A 14,333-nucleotide genomic window follows, 5' to 3' on the forward strand; every position below is an offset into this window, starting at 1 on the left:
TTCCCAATGTTTTAAGTATCACATTGCATATTTAGAGTACCAATGCGAGTATAATTTTATTATTTCATTTGACTGAGCCCCAGAAATCATAGTGGAAGAGTGAGGTACAATGGGAATGGTGTCTGGCTGATGGCATCTCTAATGGCACATTATTGTTGGCTCAGGGCTGGAGAAGATTTCAGGGTGCTGTTTGCCGTGGCCCTTTTGAAGACTGGACCAGCTCCGGGGTGGGTCCCGTTCTCTGGAAGTGATTTTCCATCTGTCTGCCTTGCCTCCTGTCCCCACAGGTGGAGCAGAACCAGAAACTCCTCAGGTCTAAACAAGCAGTTAGTATCATTCGGGCACCGATGTTTGATCTGAATCCTACCTGTGGATTAGTCCTGTTTTCAGTCTTTTGGAAGGAATATTTACCACAACAAATCTCAATGTTGTTGTACATTCCAAATACAAAAGTTTTATCTTTTTCTTTATTCTTTTTTATTTTGAAGAATAACAGTAGCTGGGAAGAAAGGTATTTTGGTATTATAGGTCTAAAAAGACATTGCTTAAGTATTTTTAAAATTTTAATTAGGGAGATAGTGGTATAATGTTTAATAATAGCTTTTAAAATGTCCGCATACATAGTATGTTTTAAAACATACTTTATGACGAAGCTGCAGCTAACTAGCATACTCATAATCAGAATGGTAATGTTTATTAATATTTTGTTTGCCTTTAGTAGCACAGTAATAATTCATTTAAAATAGAATTGAATAGTGAGCTTTGACACAAAGTGGAGCTTAATATTATTTTATGCAGATTTCTCTGAAATTAATCTTTTACTAACCAGATTAGAAAGGCGGAGGCCGCCTTTGCCGCGGGAGTGGCTCAGGCGGTGCCGCGCGGTGCCGGTGGCGGCGGGGAGACGGGAAGCGCGTTTTCCCGCAGGCATGCTGGGACTGCGAGTGCTCCCGCCGCACTTCCCGTCTGCCATGGGCCCGGGGTTCGGGCTGCGATCCGTGCCGTGCCCGGGCGTGCGGACGGTGAGTGCCGGAGCCGCGCCGCGGGCACCGGGACGCGCGGCCCCCGCCCCGCCCCTGCTCCTGCTCCTGCTCCTGCCTCTTCTGCCCGCTCCTGTCGCCTCCCCCTGCCCGCTCCTGCCTTTCCCCTCCGCTCCTGCCTCTCCCTGCCCGCTCCCCGCGGCTGTCGGGGTTTTGCTCGGGCTGGCCGCGGTGGGAGGCGGAGGTGTGTGGGAGGTGCTCCCGGAGCGCGGCCTCGAGAACTATTCCTGATCCAGTCGGTGTGCGCTGGAGTATCTCCTCCTGCCGTGTAGCTGCGAATTCCTATGTGTCCGAGTGCTGCTGCATCTTTGGGTGCTAGAAGTGCATTTTATAATCTCTGAAAGAGTTCGCGAGATTGAGAACTCTCTCCTGTCTTGAATTATTTTTTTAAACTATTATTTTTAATGGGACAATTACAGTTGTCACTTCTGCGTACTGGTTTTTGATTTGTGATGTGCACGAGGTAGTTTTAATCGCATTTAAAAGTTGTTAAAATCTGGTTTGGAGATGATTTAATAGGTCATCTAATGCTCATAGCTCTGTAAAAGTTATATGTCTGTTTATTTTTACGCAAATGTGAGGCAACCCCTCTCTGAGAAGGAGATACCTTTTTTTTAACATAGCAAAATTATTTTGAAACTTCTGACTTCCTTGAAGGTCTGTGTCATTTCATTACTCTTTTTTTTTCCTTTTTTTCCTTTTTTTTTTCTTTTAAACCCAAGAATTTTATTCCTGAGAACTCAGGCAAAGCAATACAACAAATTTGTTATTATTTGAGTACATTGCTTCTTAGCAACACCAGTAAAATTAGCTAGATGGTTGTAATTAATATATTTAATGAATTAGTTAAAATATAGCATTAATATTTTAAAATTGACTTGATGATGGTCGGCACTTAGCCAAACAACAACAGGCCATGATCTGGATGCAAGTCCATATTCATCAGCAGAATTAGGCCTTTTGGAACTGAGTCCACTCATGCCTAAATCCAGGATGATATATGATGAGCTTGATTTGTGCCTTTTGCTGTGTTCCTGGTAAAGGGAACAGGATCTCTCTGCTGCAGCTGTTTTTAGTCACTGTAGCAATCCAGGAGGGGTTTTTTGCTTTTTGTACATTAAAGCAGTCTTGAAATTGCTGCTGTGGATTCGATAGCACCTGCTGGCTGGAGAATCTGGGGAGGGTACAGAGGTAGAATAAAGGTCCTTCCCTCCTTCTGTAGTAGTAAAATGAGCATTCAGACAAGATGCAGTACTTCTGGTTTTACTGCATATTGCTCTTTCTTCATTGTGGACAAATGAATGGAAATAAATAGGTGAGAATAACGAGTGAGTTGAGTAGTTAGAGTGTCACAGTAATTTGTTAATAAAATGCATGAAGATGCACAGAAGGTCTTGTCACTGATGAGTAAAAAATAATTGTGTCAGGAAACTGAACGTGTGTTTCCAGGAGATCTTGTTGCAAAAAGGTTCATGCTCTTATTTTCTCAGAATCCACTTTTTTGTAAAAATCAGTGGGCAGATGGGACTGTGGCACTGGCAAAGTTACTAGGAATGCTTCTTTGTATTTTAAACCTTTTCTGCATGAGTAGTCCTTGAATAAGTGTGATCTCAATTTAGTCCTCCTGGTAGAGTCTCACGCTCCAATATAAAATTTTAGAGCACCGTAGTAATTCATAATGTAGTTTGCAATGTTGATGATCTAAAATGAAGAGGAAATGATCTTTCATAGGGCAGCAGTAATGCTATGGGGAGCCTGGGTCCTATAAAACTGTCGGCCAAGCGTCTCAGAAAAATACATGAGTTATATTTCAGAGTACCTGCTTCTTACTCACTTTTTGGATGGAAACTATTATGTTGCTTAACTGTAAGTATATCACAGGAAGGAGTATATATGGGACATAAAGCAGTTCTTCTGTCTTCATATATGAATGAATGATTTTTGTAAGTGCACTGCAGTCTCCTATTGACCGATCTGTTGCGTGGTCATCTACTAATGTCCTCCTTTTGTGGTAGTGGATATAGTTTGGCACATAATTCTGGACATTCCTTACATTCTCTATATAGAATTCTCTACCTCTAGTATTGATTTGTCTTCTCAACAACATTTTTCTTTCATCAGTAAGGCATGAAATGGTTGGATTTTTCCAATGAGACATATGGCAAAATAAAGCTATTGTCTGTAAAGTCTCATCCACAGGAGCTTTTCCCTAGTGTAAATAAACTGTTTGAGGAGGTGAGAGAAAAGACATTTTCCAACCCTTGGTCAGTACAATGGTGGTGATGAGAGCTTCTGGTTTAAACTGGGACTAAAACAGGAATAGTTTTGTCCATGACAATTGCATTTGTGTTGGTGGAATCAAACCAGGATATGTGCTTGATACCATCCTGTGTTTGTTTGTTGTGGTTTTTTTTAATAGAATGCTTTCTTTTTCTAGATAATAACACTGGCCAATGTACTGTGTACTTTTAATTTCAGGTGGTGGAAAAATAAGAAACAAAATGAAACCTTTCCAAAAGGTCTGTCTTTTCAAGAGCCTGCTTGCCAATTGCTGCTGTCACAGCCAACTTGACAGCTGTCTTCTCCCTCTGGTTGCAAAGAAGATAGGCTGCGTGGTGGGACTGCACAACCATGGATTTTGGAGGCCAAAGCCTTTATTGGACACAGCTAGATTCACTCTGTCTTTTAACAGTCGGCACAGGAAAAACCATCGGGATTCTCAAGCTTTATGGAAGCATGAGGCTGTACAGAAGTATCTGGAGACTCTAAGCAAGGAATACCAGCAGGTTAGTCATCAGTTAAATGCAGACTCATTAAATGACTTTGAGCAAAGAGCCCTGAGGAGAAGATGTGCCGATCTGTCCCCTATTGCAGCTGCATTTCAAGAAATCAAAGAGGCTGAAAGAGAAGTTCAGGAGTTAGAAGCAATGTGCACAGGTAAGGGAAAACACATCTACTTGCTTGGTTCAGAGCAACTGCTGTGCTTGTGATAAATTTTATTGCCCAGCCTTTGAGGAAAGCTTGTGAGTAAGTTCAGCCAGCCCTGGAACACTCTTTGGTTCTCCCTGCTCCTGGGAGCTTGCGTGCTGCAAGGGCTTTCTGCATCCAGCCACATCCTTCTGTTTTTAATCTCACCTCGCTTTAGTTTGAGGTCTTAATATGGTAATTTTGGGAGAGTAGGGATAGTCTGAACCTCAGGGATATATATCTAACAGAAATAGTTGGGAAGCGTTTGTTTTGAGGTTATTTTTTGGCTGAACTGAGAGCAGTTGGAACCGGAGAAAAGTAGCAAGCCTAAAACCTTTGATAGATGCAGACCTCAGCCGTGTTATTTAAAATGGGATTCCATCTGACCAGTTCCGTGATATTTATTGAGCAAATGACATGAACTTTCATTAGACTCTGAGTTGTCAGCTTCCAATTTAAATGGCAAAAGCTAATATTTCTTTGAAAATATTTGGGGAGTCCTTTAAGGAATAAAAAATGATGGTTGTTGAAGAAGCTGCTGTTTTTCAATAGTCTTCTACAGTAGAAGTTGGGGTAAAAAAAGGATTAGAAATTGTCACTGGTTTTTGTACCATTTAGGAATAAGAAGATACACAGGCAATAAATAAAATAAAAGAAAACTAATTAATGAAAATAAAATAAAATAGAAAAGAAAAGAATTAATGGTGCAACATTTGGGGAAACAACCCAAGTGTTGTTACAAGTGTGAGGACGTGCACATAGTAGGAAGGAAAAAATGGCATCCATTCTGCTACAGTGGCAAGTATTAAACCAAGAGAGGGAAACACTGACCTGAGGAGAATGGAGTTTACATCAAAGCAGTGAAGGAGGGGAAAATCAGGACAGGAGAAATCAGTACCCAGCAGTGTAAATGGAGGAGAACAAAAGTTCATGGTGCTTTTCGGAGGGAGAGCCGAGGGTGTGCAGAAAGCAGTAAGAGCCATACTGAAATAATGATGTAAATGTAACTTACTTAGACAGGTAGAAAACATTTGTATACTTTAGTTTTAAAAATAAATAGATGCTTGTGCTTTTGGGTAAAAAAAAGGTTATTTAAAATATTTTAATCCTCAACTCTCTAATTCTCTTCACTGGAAAAAAGAGGAGGAGGAGTGAAGGAGACAAGGTACAGAAATTTAATGCTGAAGAAGAAATGTTCTTGAAATAATTTAAAAGTATTATGAATACTCTGGAAAATTCATACTTCAAGTTAGAAAGGCTATTTTTAGATCAAATGAATACAATCAAGAATTTTTCTAATTCCATAAATTATGATATGGAGGGATGGAGTGACTTCTAGTTGAAAGAAGGGAAAAGAATGGTAAAAAATTACAGCCAATAAATTAATTAAATAGAGGCAAAACCTTTTGTACCATTTATTCTGTGGCCAAGTTGAAACACAGATGTCCCCTTCATTTGGCTGTTCACTGTTTTCCACTTAGCTCCCTAACTGACCCTCTTCTCTCTAGTACCTGAATTCCTGACAATTGATGTAGGATTTTATATTTGCAACACTCAGTGAAGCAGAACAATATTTCCCAGTTTCCCTCTGGTGATGTGAGTCACGAGGTAGGTTAAGTGAATTCTGTTTTGCAGGGAGGTAGGAATGGGATACCAATCCTTTGAACCTGAGGCTCACTGGTCACCACTGGACCATCTCTCAGTGCTGTTGACAATAGTTAATTGGATACTACTTGATAATAGTACTTGATACTATTTGATAATAGTTAATTTATCTAACTGATCAATAAACATACTTTTTGGACCAGCTAGAAGCGATTTGAGAGTCCAATTTCATGCTGCATCTGAGACAAACCTATGGTTTCCGTGCTGGCCACAAGGCAGAAGGTTTTCACCTCCTCTGTTGCTTTGTTCCCTCACTTTTACTCCCAGCTGCTCAAAGCTGGCTTCAACCATTCCCTCCTCATTTGTGTTGGTAATTGTCCAGTTGTAATTTAAATCTAGTTCCTCTTGGCATGGTAAAAACATGCGTTTATTCAACCGGACTTGCTTTCTTAATTTCAGTGAGTTGAATTGTTTCTGGTGAGTAGAAATGTGGAAAGAAAGATGAAAAGGAGAAGGGGTTCCCTGTTATAACAGTGACAGGTTTTCCACTTGACTCCAACTGTCTTCCAAATTCCTACTCAGTGTATAATCTATTGCTACTGATCAGCGTTTGTTGTTGCTGTAAGCTGGAGCCTCCATAGCAGAAAAGGCTTGGAGCTTCTTTGAGCTTTATCTGAGAGTGTGTCGTAGTTTGTTAGTAAGCTCTAAAATAAGGGAAGGGGCAGTCTAATCACGGGTAAAATATCTGCTGCTCCTTCTAGCACACCTGGAAAGTATGATCATTGAGTTAGCAATGTGCATCCTAGCTTGGGCTGCTCTTATTTGAGTGTTTCATGCTGGCAAAACACTTCCAGCTTTTCTGTGCTGCCTGTCTTTGGATAGCTGTGTTATGATTTGCTCTAGGTGAGACTGGCTAACAATCTATTCCTGTTGTTGGAATTTAGAGCTTGACAGCAGAGATGAGAAACAACTTCTAGAGCTTGCCTTAGAAGAGAAGGAAAGCCTGGATAAAAAAATGAACTTGTTGTGCAGAAAGGTGAGCCTGAGGTAAAATTTTACAGCTTTATAAATAAAGATGTCAGAAAACCTTTTCTTTATGATCTTACCAATAGATTCTGACACTTGAATTTAACGAAACAGAAGTCCAGCTTCTGCATTCTTCCTGAAAAGAAGTGACAACATTAATTATTAGTAAGCTTCTTAGTGACAATTGTGTTTTAGAAGATGATTAATTGAGTAATTTCTCTTGCTTGCTTGTCTGTCTGCAAATGCTGAAGGAGATTAAAAAAGTGGTGAGTCTGTGCTACTGAGACTTGACATGACATCCTAGTAACTGTTTGTGGCGGTGGAGCATGCATTCTTGAAGGATCTCTGATTGGAACTTGCAGTCCTTCATTTTCTCTTCAGCTGACAGCACCCCATGAGTGGGGAAAATATAAGCAAAGAAGTTGAAACAGTTCCATGGAGACCACTGTGTTTGGGCTCATTTCTATACTCAGACTGAAATAATATGAAATGTGACTTTCTGAAAAAGGAGATTAATGTAAAGATTGGCTGGGTTAGCTAATAACTTTGTCTTCATAGGTAACTGGGGCCGGGGTGGGTGACCTGGCACCTGACTTGGCAGGATTGGATTTTCAGGTAGCTTTCATGTGGATGCTCTAGCATGTTGCATTTCCACACTGACTGCACTGAGTTGCCATGGTCATTGGACAGTTTTTAGTCCTACTTAACTGGCTTGCCTAAGGAAGTCAGTGGCTATGTATGCTCAGACTGTGGCAATTGTGAAGGCTGGCTGTAAATTTGATTCAGAGAAGATCCAGGGTAATGAGGGAGATAACGGCATTTTTTATTTTTTTTTCAGCTTTTCCAGCTTCTAGTGCCAAAGGAAAAATATGATAGAAGTCCTGTCATATTAGAAGTGACAGCTGGCAGAACAACTGGAGGTCAGCAAAGCCCCTACAGTGAAGATTATTCCAACATCCATCCAACTCCATTAAACCTCTTATGGGTTATTCTTAATGCTTTTTTTATACTTTATTGGCATAAAGTAATACTTTCTAAAGATGAGCATTAACCTGACTAATGACTGGGGTTAGAGTTGCAGCTAAATTTAAAAACTGCTGTTTATGTGGTAATGCCTTTTAATTTTTAGGGGACATCTGCCAGCAGTTCACTAAAGAGATGTTTGAGATGTACCAGAACTACGCTGACTACAAACGTTGGACCTTTGACATCGTGAACTATACACCGGCTGAGATAGGTACAGCAGTTCTTCAGAGGTTCCACCAAGACAATGAAATTGAAAGCAGTGTTCCTCTTTCTGTATTTGTCACATACTATTTGTCTCTCCAGGAGGCTTGCATCATGCTGCTGCTCATATTTCAGGAGAGAATGTCTACAGGCATCTGAAATACGAAGGAGGGACTCACCGAGTCCAGCGAATCCCTGAGACAGGCATGTCGTCAAGAATGCAGCGTATTCACACTGGGACAATGTCAGTCATTGTCCTCCCTCAGCCAGAGGAGGTAAAGTGTTCAGTGGCATGGTAAGGTGGTGCTGAACCCCTGCTCACCCATTTTGGCATTGGAGTAGGTGTTATTTAAAACCGTGTTACTGTTTTAGGGGTTTCACTGATAGCCAGGTGTTTTGTGCAAGTCCCAGCAAATGAACTGCAAATGCTCTCACTCTGGGAGTTGATAGTCCTTGGCTCTGTACCTTACATGTATAAATGGATCATCAGAAGCAACTTTGCAGAGATTTGCTGTTGCTTGAAATGGCAATGTGAGTGATCATTTAATTAAGTGTTCCAGCCCCAACACTGACAAGGCTCACTGCTATGAGTAAGCCAATTTTAAATTACATCATGTATTAAGACACAGAATATGTCCAAGAAAGTACTCAGTGTTGCATGGTAATGTGATTCTGTACATCCTTTTGATTTTTTTTTGTTTCATTTAAATTATTGGTGTCCTTCTCTGGTAAATCAAGGACAGTCTCCTTTGAATGTGAATGAGTGTGTTGTCTACCCGGTCTGAGATCTCACTAATACCAACAGTTCTCACTTAGACCACCAATTTACACAAAAAACCCCCAAACCACCAGATCCTGTAGGCTTTTCCTGCACCTTCTCCTATTTCTTCATAATACTTTCCTTGCAACATTGATCAGATCTGAAGGTTCCTTTCCTATCCACTGAGCTTAAACTGTGGTCCAGGTCATCATGGACTCCTATTTCCAGGAGTCCAATCCTTACCTGAATGGATCTGGATGTACCTATTTTCTCCTCAGATGTTCTAAGTACTGTTGCAAGAATCACTCAGGCTTGAGTCATGAACAAGATCCTTGCACTGCTCTTTATAAGTGGTTTTTAAATATTTGCTTATTTCTTAGTCTCTCTGCCAAAGCTAGTAGTTTTGCAAAATAGTGACTTTGCTTTGTTTTGTTTCACACACACACACATACCTTATTTTGTGAAGGGCCTGGAGTAAGAGTTTGAAAAACTAAGTGAAGTCTCTAAGGCATTATTTGCTTTTCAGAGATATTTGCCACTGCATTTTTTAAATTATAGTGATTGACTGTTATTTAGGAACAGTTGTAAAGGAGCAATTTTTTGAGAAGTGATTTCTTATTAATGCTGAGTGTCACTGACATCCAAATATTTTTAGAATGAGCAGGAAGCAGTAATTTTCTTTGATTCTAGGTTGATGTTAAAGTGGATCCCAAGGATTTGCGTATAGATACATTCAGAGCCAGAGGAGCAGGAGGGCAACATGTTAACAAAACTGATAGTGCTGTGAGGATTGTGCACCTTCCCACAGGTAAGTCTGGCTGTACTTTGTACTTTTAATCACACTGAATCTGTATCTTGAAAAGGAAGCTTGTGATCCTGCAGGTTGTCTCTTGCAGGGCTGGGCCTTATACCAAAAAAAGGGAAGTAGCTCCTGGTTCTGTCCCTCTTGCAGCCAAGCAATGTGAAAAAGGGGCTGTGTACCAGGGGCAGAGTGATTTATGCAGTTTTGTCTTTAGAGGGATTGTGTCATGAGCACACTGTCTTTGAAGGATGAGAGAACAAATGGAGGGTAACAGGGATAGGGTAGAAGATGTAAATAATTTGCACTGTGTGCTCTGTACCTTCAGTAGTAATGGCCACTGGCAAGCAAGGGCATGCTTAGCCTAGCTAGAATCTGTACACTTACATGGCTGATTAAAAAGAAGGCTTGAAGATTTTCATTCAGTACTAGATAATGCTATCATATGTTGGATAGAAAGGAAAATGTATATTGATGAGAAGTTATTGTGGAGGCTGGACCACTTTTTTGGGATGTGTTTTATTGAAACTCAGTGAGCTTCTCTCTGTACAGATACAGAATCGCTTTAGGCCAGGGAAATTCCAGTAGTGACCTGAAAACAGCTATATGTTCCCTATATGCCTTTTTCTTTCAGAAATCAAATGAGAAGTTATACATTTCTTTTAAAGACGTTTATTTTGTTTCATCTCATTTTTCATAATTAAGTTCAAGACTCACCAGCATTGATTAGGCACTCCTTTCTCCTAGAATAATGAATTTTCCAGTCTCCAAGAACTTACCTGGAGTAAGATTTTTAAAACTTGTGTTACACTCTTTTAAACATGCTCTTGTAAATTGTTCAAATTGCATTTTTAATGAATGACAGCTAATTGGAGTGAACCCAGTTTCTGGAGGCAATGTCAGAAACTTGTTTGCTTCATGAAATTTTAAAATATCCCTGACTTTTCTCTAGCACAGAACAAAGGCCCCTGGTGCAGCTGTGACAAGTTTAAAAACGCACTACTGGTTCTGGCCAATGTTTTAAAATGACTTTTTATCCTACAGCTGAAAGGCCCTCCAAACCAGCACTCCAGTAGGTTTCATTTGCCTAATGCGTTAGAATTAATTCAGCTTGTTTGTCCTTTGTTATAATGGGCTCTTGGGTGCCTGTGAAGGACTGGCAGTTGAGTGCCAGCAGGAGCGGTCGCAGCAGATGAACAAGGAAATAGCTCTGCGGACACTGAGAGCTAAGCTCTACCAGCAGGTCATTGAAAAGCAGCTCAGTCAGGAGCAGAGCGCCAGGAAACTGCAGGTGAGGACAAGGGGTGCCTGGGATCTGGAGAGGGGCTTGTGCTGTAGATTTGTTTCTGACCTCTTTGGGTGACGGGGACAGAGCAAGTCAGTGTGTGTGTCTAGCTAGGAGTGCTTGCAAGGGAGGAGAATCTTGTACTTAAAATGGTAAGTCTGCCTTTACATACCCCAGTTCAATGCTATTGTAGACTTCTCAGGCAATGTAAAGAACATATCAACTGTGGTTGGAAAGAAGAGTCAAAAGGCTGGCTGAAATTTTTCGAAAGAGAAAATCCAACATCGTGTACTGAATGCCGCCGTTAAGGCCAGAATTACACAAATTAATCATCAGAAAAAAGTTACATTCGATGAAAACTGTGGTTAGGAGTTCTCAGAAGTTTCTCAGAAGTTTCCGGAGAGTATTTTAAGGCCATACAGAGCTTTTGAGAGAAACAAGTAAATAAACAATCCTGCCACTATGCAATTAAGTAGCAGCTTATTTGATACAGTTTAGGTAACCTTTTGAGGAAGAAACAGCTTCTGGAAGAGTTACTGCAAGTCAGGCTGCAGCGTGTGCTTTTTTCTCGAAATGTCTTGTCATTCTTTTCCCGTTCTTTGAGTATTTTCCAATTTGTGGTTCAAACTTCAACAGTGATCTATTGGAATAGAAATGCTTCAGACTTTTACTCAGAACTCCAGATTTTCCAGCTCAGCTATTAAATCACTTATTTCAGGTTGCCTTTAAGCGTGTTGTCCCTGCAGATTATTAACCCCATGGTTGTAAGCAGTGAGCCATTTATCTTTTGTTTTTAATTTCAGTTTGAGAGCCTTCAAAGCTACATAAAGGACTTAGATTTATATTTGTATTAATATTTGTACTAATATTTATATAAATATGTGTATATTTATATAATTTATATGCATTTATATGCATATTTATATGACTGGTGTGGAAAATCAGGCAAAAGTAAATTACCTTTCCTAATGTTTCAGAATTTATTCAAGAAATTCCACGTTCTAAAATACATGTTGAGTGCAGATGAAATTTTCAACAAAGTCTACTGAAACGGACACTCATTTATTTCTCTGAGTATTTTTTAGCATTTAATTCTCCATTTTAGTGGAGACCATAGTGTTTAGTGAAGTGTTTAACTCCTGCAGTGCTACATTAGGGTTTCTGCTTCAAAACTTAGAATTACTGTTTGCACTCTCACACTTCACCACTAGAGGGTAACTTAACTTCTTACTCTTAATTTAAATCTCTTTTGGTGCTGATTTCCGACAGCCACATATTGACTGTGCTGCTTCTGTTATTAATGGAGCCAATTTTCATTATTTTGTGTCGAAGCTACAACCTCCCCCCAGAAAACCCCACTTGTTTATTTTTTGAAGTAAGGACTTTCATACGTTACTAGACCTTTGAGAGTTATGTTGTTCTTTCAGCTACAGAGATGGAACAGAAATGTGCTGGATGATATAGAAACTTGTGATACAGAATCACAAACAATACAGTTCAGTAATGCCACAATATTTTTAAAAATCCCATGTGCCAAGCCAGTGACCACTAGGTTGGTAGTTGGCCCAGGCTGATCCATTACAGTTTATTTAAAGTATGCTGTTGTAGAGAAGTATTTGTTTTTTCTAAAACACAACAGATTTTGTTTTTTCCTGCTTTGCTGCAGTTAGGAACAAGAGCCCAGTCAGAGAGAATTCGTACTTACAACTTCACCCAGGACAGAGTCACTGACCACAGGATCTCCTATGATGCACGCAATATCAAGGTAAAGGTTGCTATGAGAGTATTTAGATACTTACGTTTACCATAAAAAGAAAAAATTAACTAGGTGAGCACAACTTAAGATATATATATATATATATATATATATATATGAAGAAAATAGCCAGTTGTGCTCTGACAGAACACTAGATTTAGACAGCTTAAACTTTCTTTCCTGTCTTCTTGTAGTCTTAGAGATTACTGTCACAGGCTGTAGCTCACTAGCCTACTTCTCTTTGTGTTTTTCTCCTGCTATATGAGTGGAAAGTGATCAAGCATGTAGTCCTCAATGAGATCCATGAGTCCTTTGGCCAAACTGGGCAAGTGACATTTGACATTCTTGAAGCACAGTACATGCAAACCAAAAACCTGACAGGAAGGATTTTTAAATTTTTGTTAGGCCATTCTTTCCTCCTCCTAATGCTGGAGTAGAGAAGAAGAAAAGTTTTTATGTTTGCATCACAAGCCACAGTTAAAAGAAACTGAAACTGCGTATTTTCATTTTAAGATGATCTAAGATCTTGTTTCTGAGTAAATATCTACATATGGCTTGAATCTTACAGATTGTTCAACCTGCAAAAGAAAAAGCTTTGGAATGACCTAATTGCAGCCTTCCAGTACTCAAAGGGAGCCTACAAGAAAGAGGGAGATTTTTACAAGGGCATGTAGTGCCAAGACAAGGGGTATGGTTTCAAACTAAAATAGGGTATATTTAGATTAGATATTAGGAAAAAATTCTTCACTATGAGGGTGAAGAGACACTGGAGCAGGTTACTCCCCAGTGAAGCTGTGGATGCTTCATCTCTGGAAGTGTTCAAGGCTAGATTGGATGGGGCTTTGAGCAACCTGGTGTAGTGAAAGGTGTCCCTGCCCGTGGCAGGGGGGATTGGAACTGGATGATCTTTACTGTACTTTCCAACACAGGCCATTCTATGATTCTGTTAATTGGGGGTTTTTACAGTGGGAAAAAAACCCTAATAATGGATTTTTTGTATTAAATGTATGAAAAACAAAGTGTAGGGTGATCCCTCAATATTTTGGCTTAGGTATCTGGTTTGCTGTAAGTGCTGTTGTGTATGGAGCAACACTTTTCAAACTGTACCCACAGGTGTCCTGGGTAACTCCAGAGAATACAGGGCATACTGAATATGTTATGGTTCGTAGTAAATGCAGTGCAGAATACCATGGCAGAGGGAATAGTTCCATGATTACATAAAAGTGGCTTTTCTTAGTCAGTTACTTAGTGTTTGGATCTTTCTTGAGTGAAACTGGAACCATAAACTGCCTAACAAAAGTTCATCGAGCTTTGTTGCGAAACAGCCTCACTCTTGCCATGGACAACAGTATTTCAATGAGGTTCCTCAATCCTTGATTGTTCTTGCAGGGAATTTTCATATAAGTGCAAGGGTTACACAACAGCAGGGCAGTAGCTGTTTTTGTTGCTGCCAGAATCCATGTGCCTTGCACAGGCAGGCAGCTGATTTCCTGCTGCTGTCCACCACTGCTGCTTTCATGTCGGAAATGATAAGCAAGTGGAGGGACTGCTGGCAAAGTGCATTTCAGGGGTTTGAGTAGTTGGTGTTTCAAAATAATGCTGAAGGACAGTCAGTAATGCTTTTGTCTGCTTATTTTTTTCATAGGAAATTCTAAGTGGGAAAGAAGCACTGGATAAGCTAATCAACAGACTACTGGAGTTTGCAGAGATAGAGGCTGTCACCCAATATCTAGAAAATTTGCAGGCTTTAGAAGGAGGAGGCTGAAGACCTCATGTAGAATTAGAAGAGAATTGTTGTGTTTGGTAGCCAAATAAAACAGATATGTTTGTCAGATTATGATGTTGATTAAAACCTATTTCTCTGTTTT

At 40.0% G+C, this 14,333-nt stretch overlaps 1 protein-coding gene across 1 annotated transcript; it reads left to right on the top strand.

Annotated features, from left to right (window-relative positions):
- The first annotated feature begins 874 nt into the window (after positions 1-874).
- Positions 875-14,331, top strand: MTRF1 (mitochondrial translation release factor 1). Its single transcript, XM_014890715.2, has 10 exons — positions 875-1,022; positions 3,519-3,977; positions 6,557-6,648; positions 7,477-7,558; positions 7,768-7,875; positions 7,968-8,140; positions 9,316-9,433; positions 10,579-10,715; positions 12,376-12,474; positions 14,111-14,331. The coding sequence occupies exons 2-10, from the start codon at positions 3,542-3,544 to the stop codon at positions 14,228-14,230; spliced, it is 1,365 nt and encodes a 454-aa protein (XP_014746201.2). The 5' UTR covers positions 875-1,022; positions 3,519-3,541; the 3' UTR covers positions 14,231-14,331.
- The last annotated feature ends 2 nt before the right edge of the window (positions 14,332-14,333 follow it).

This window comes from Sturnus vulgaris, chromosome 2 (assembly GCF_052056855.1).
Source record: "Sturnus vulgaris isolate bStuVul1 chromosome 2, bStuVul1.hap1, whole genome shotgun sequence".
NCBI classification, from domain to species: Eukaryota; Metazoa; Chordata; class Aves; order Passeriformes; family Sturnidae; genus Sturnus; species Sturnus vulgaris.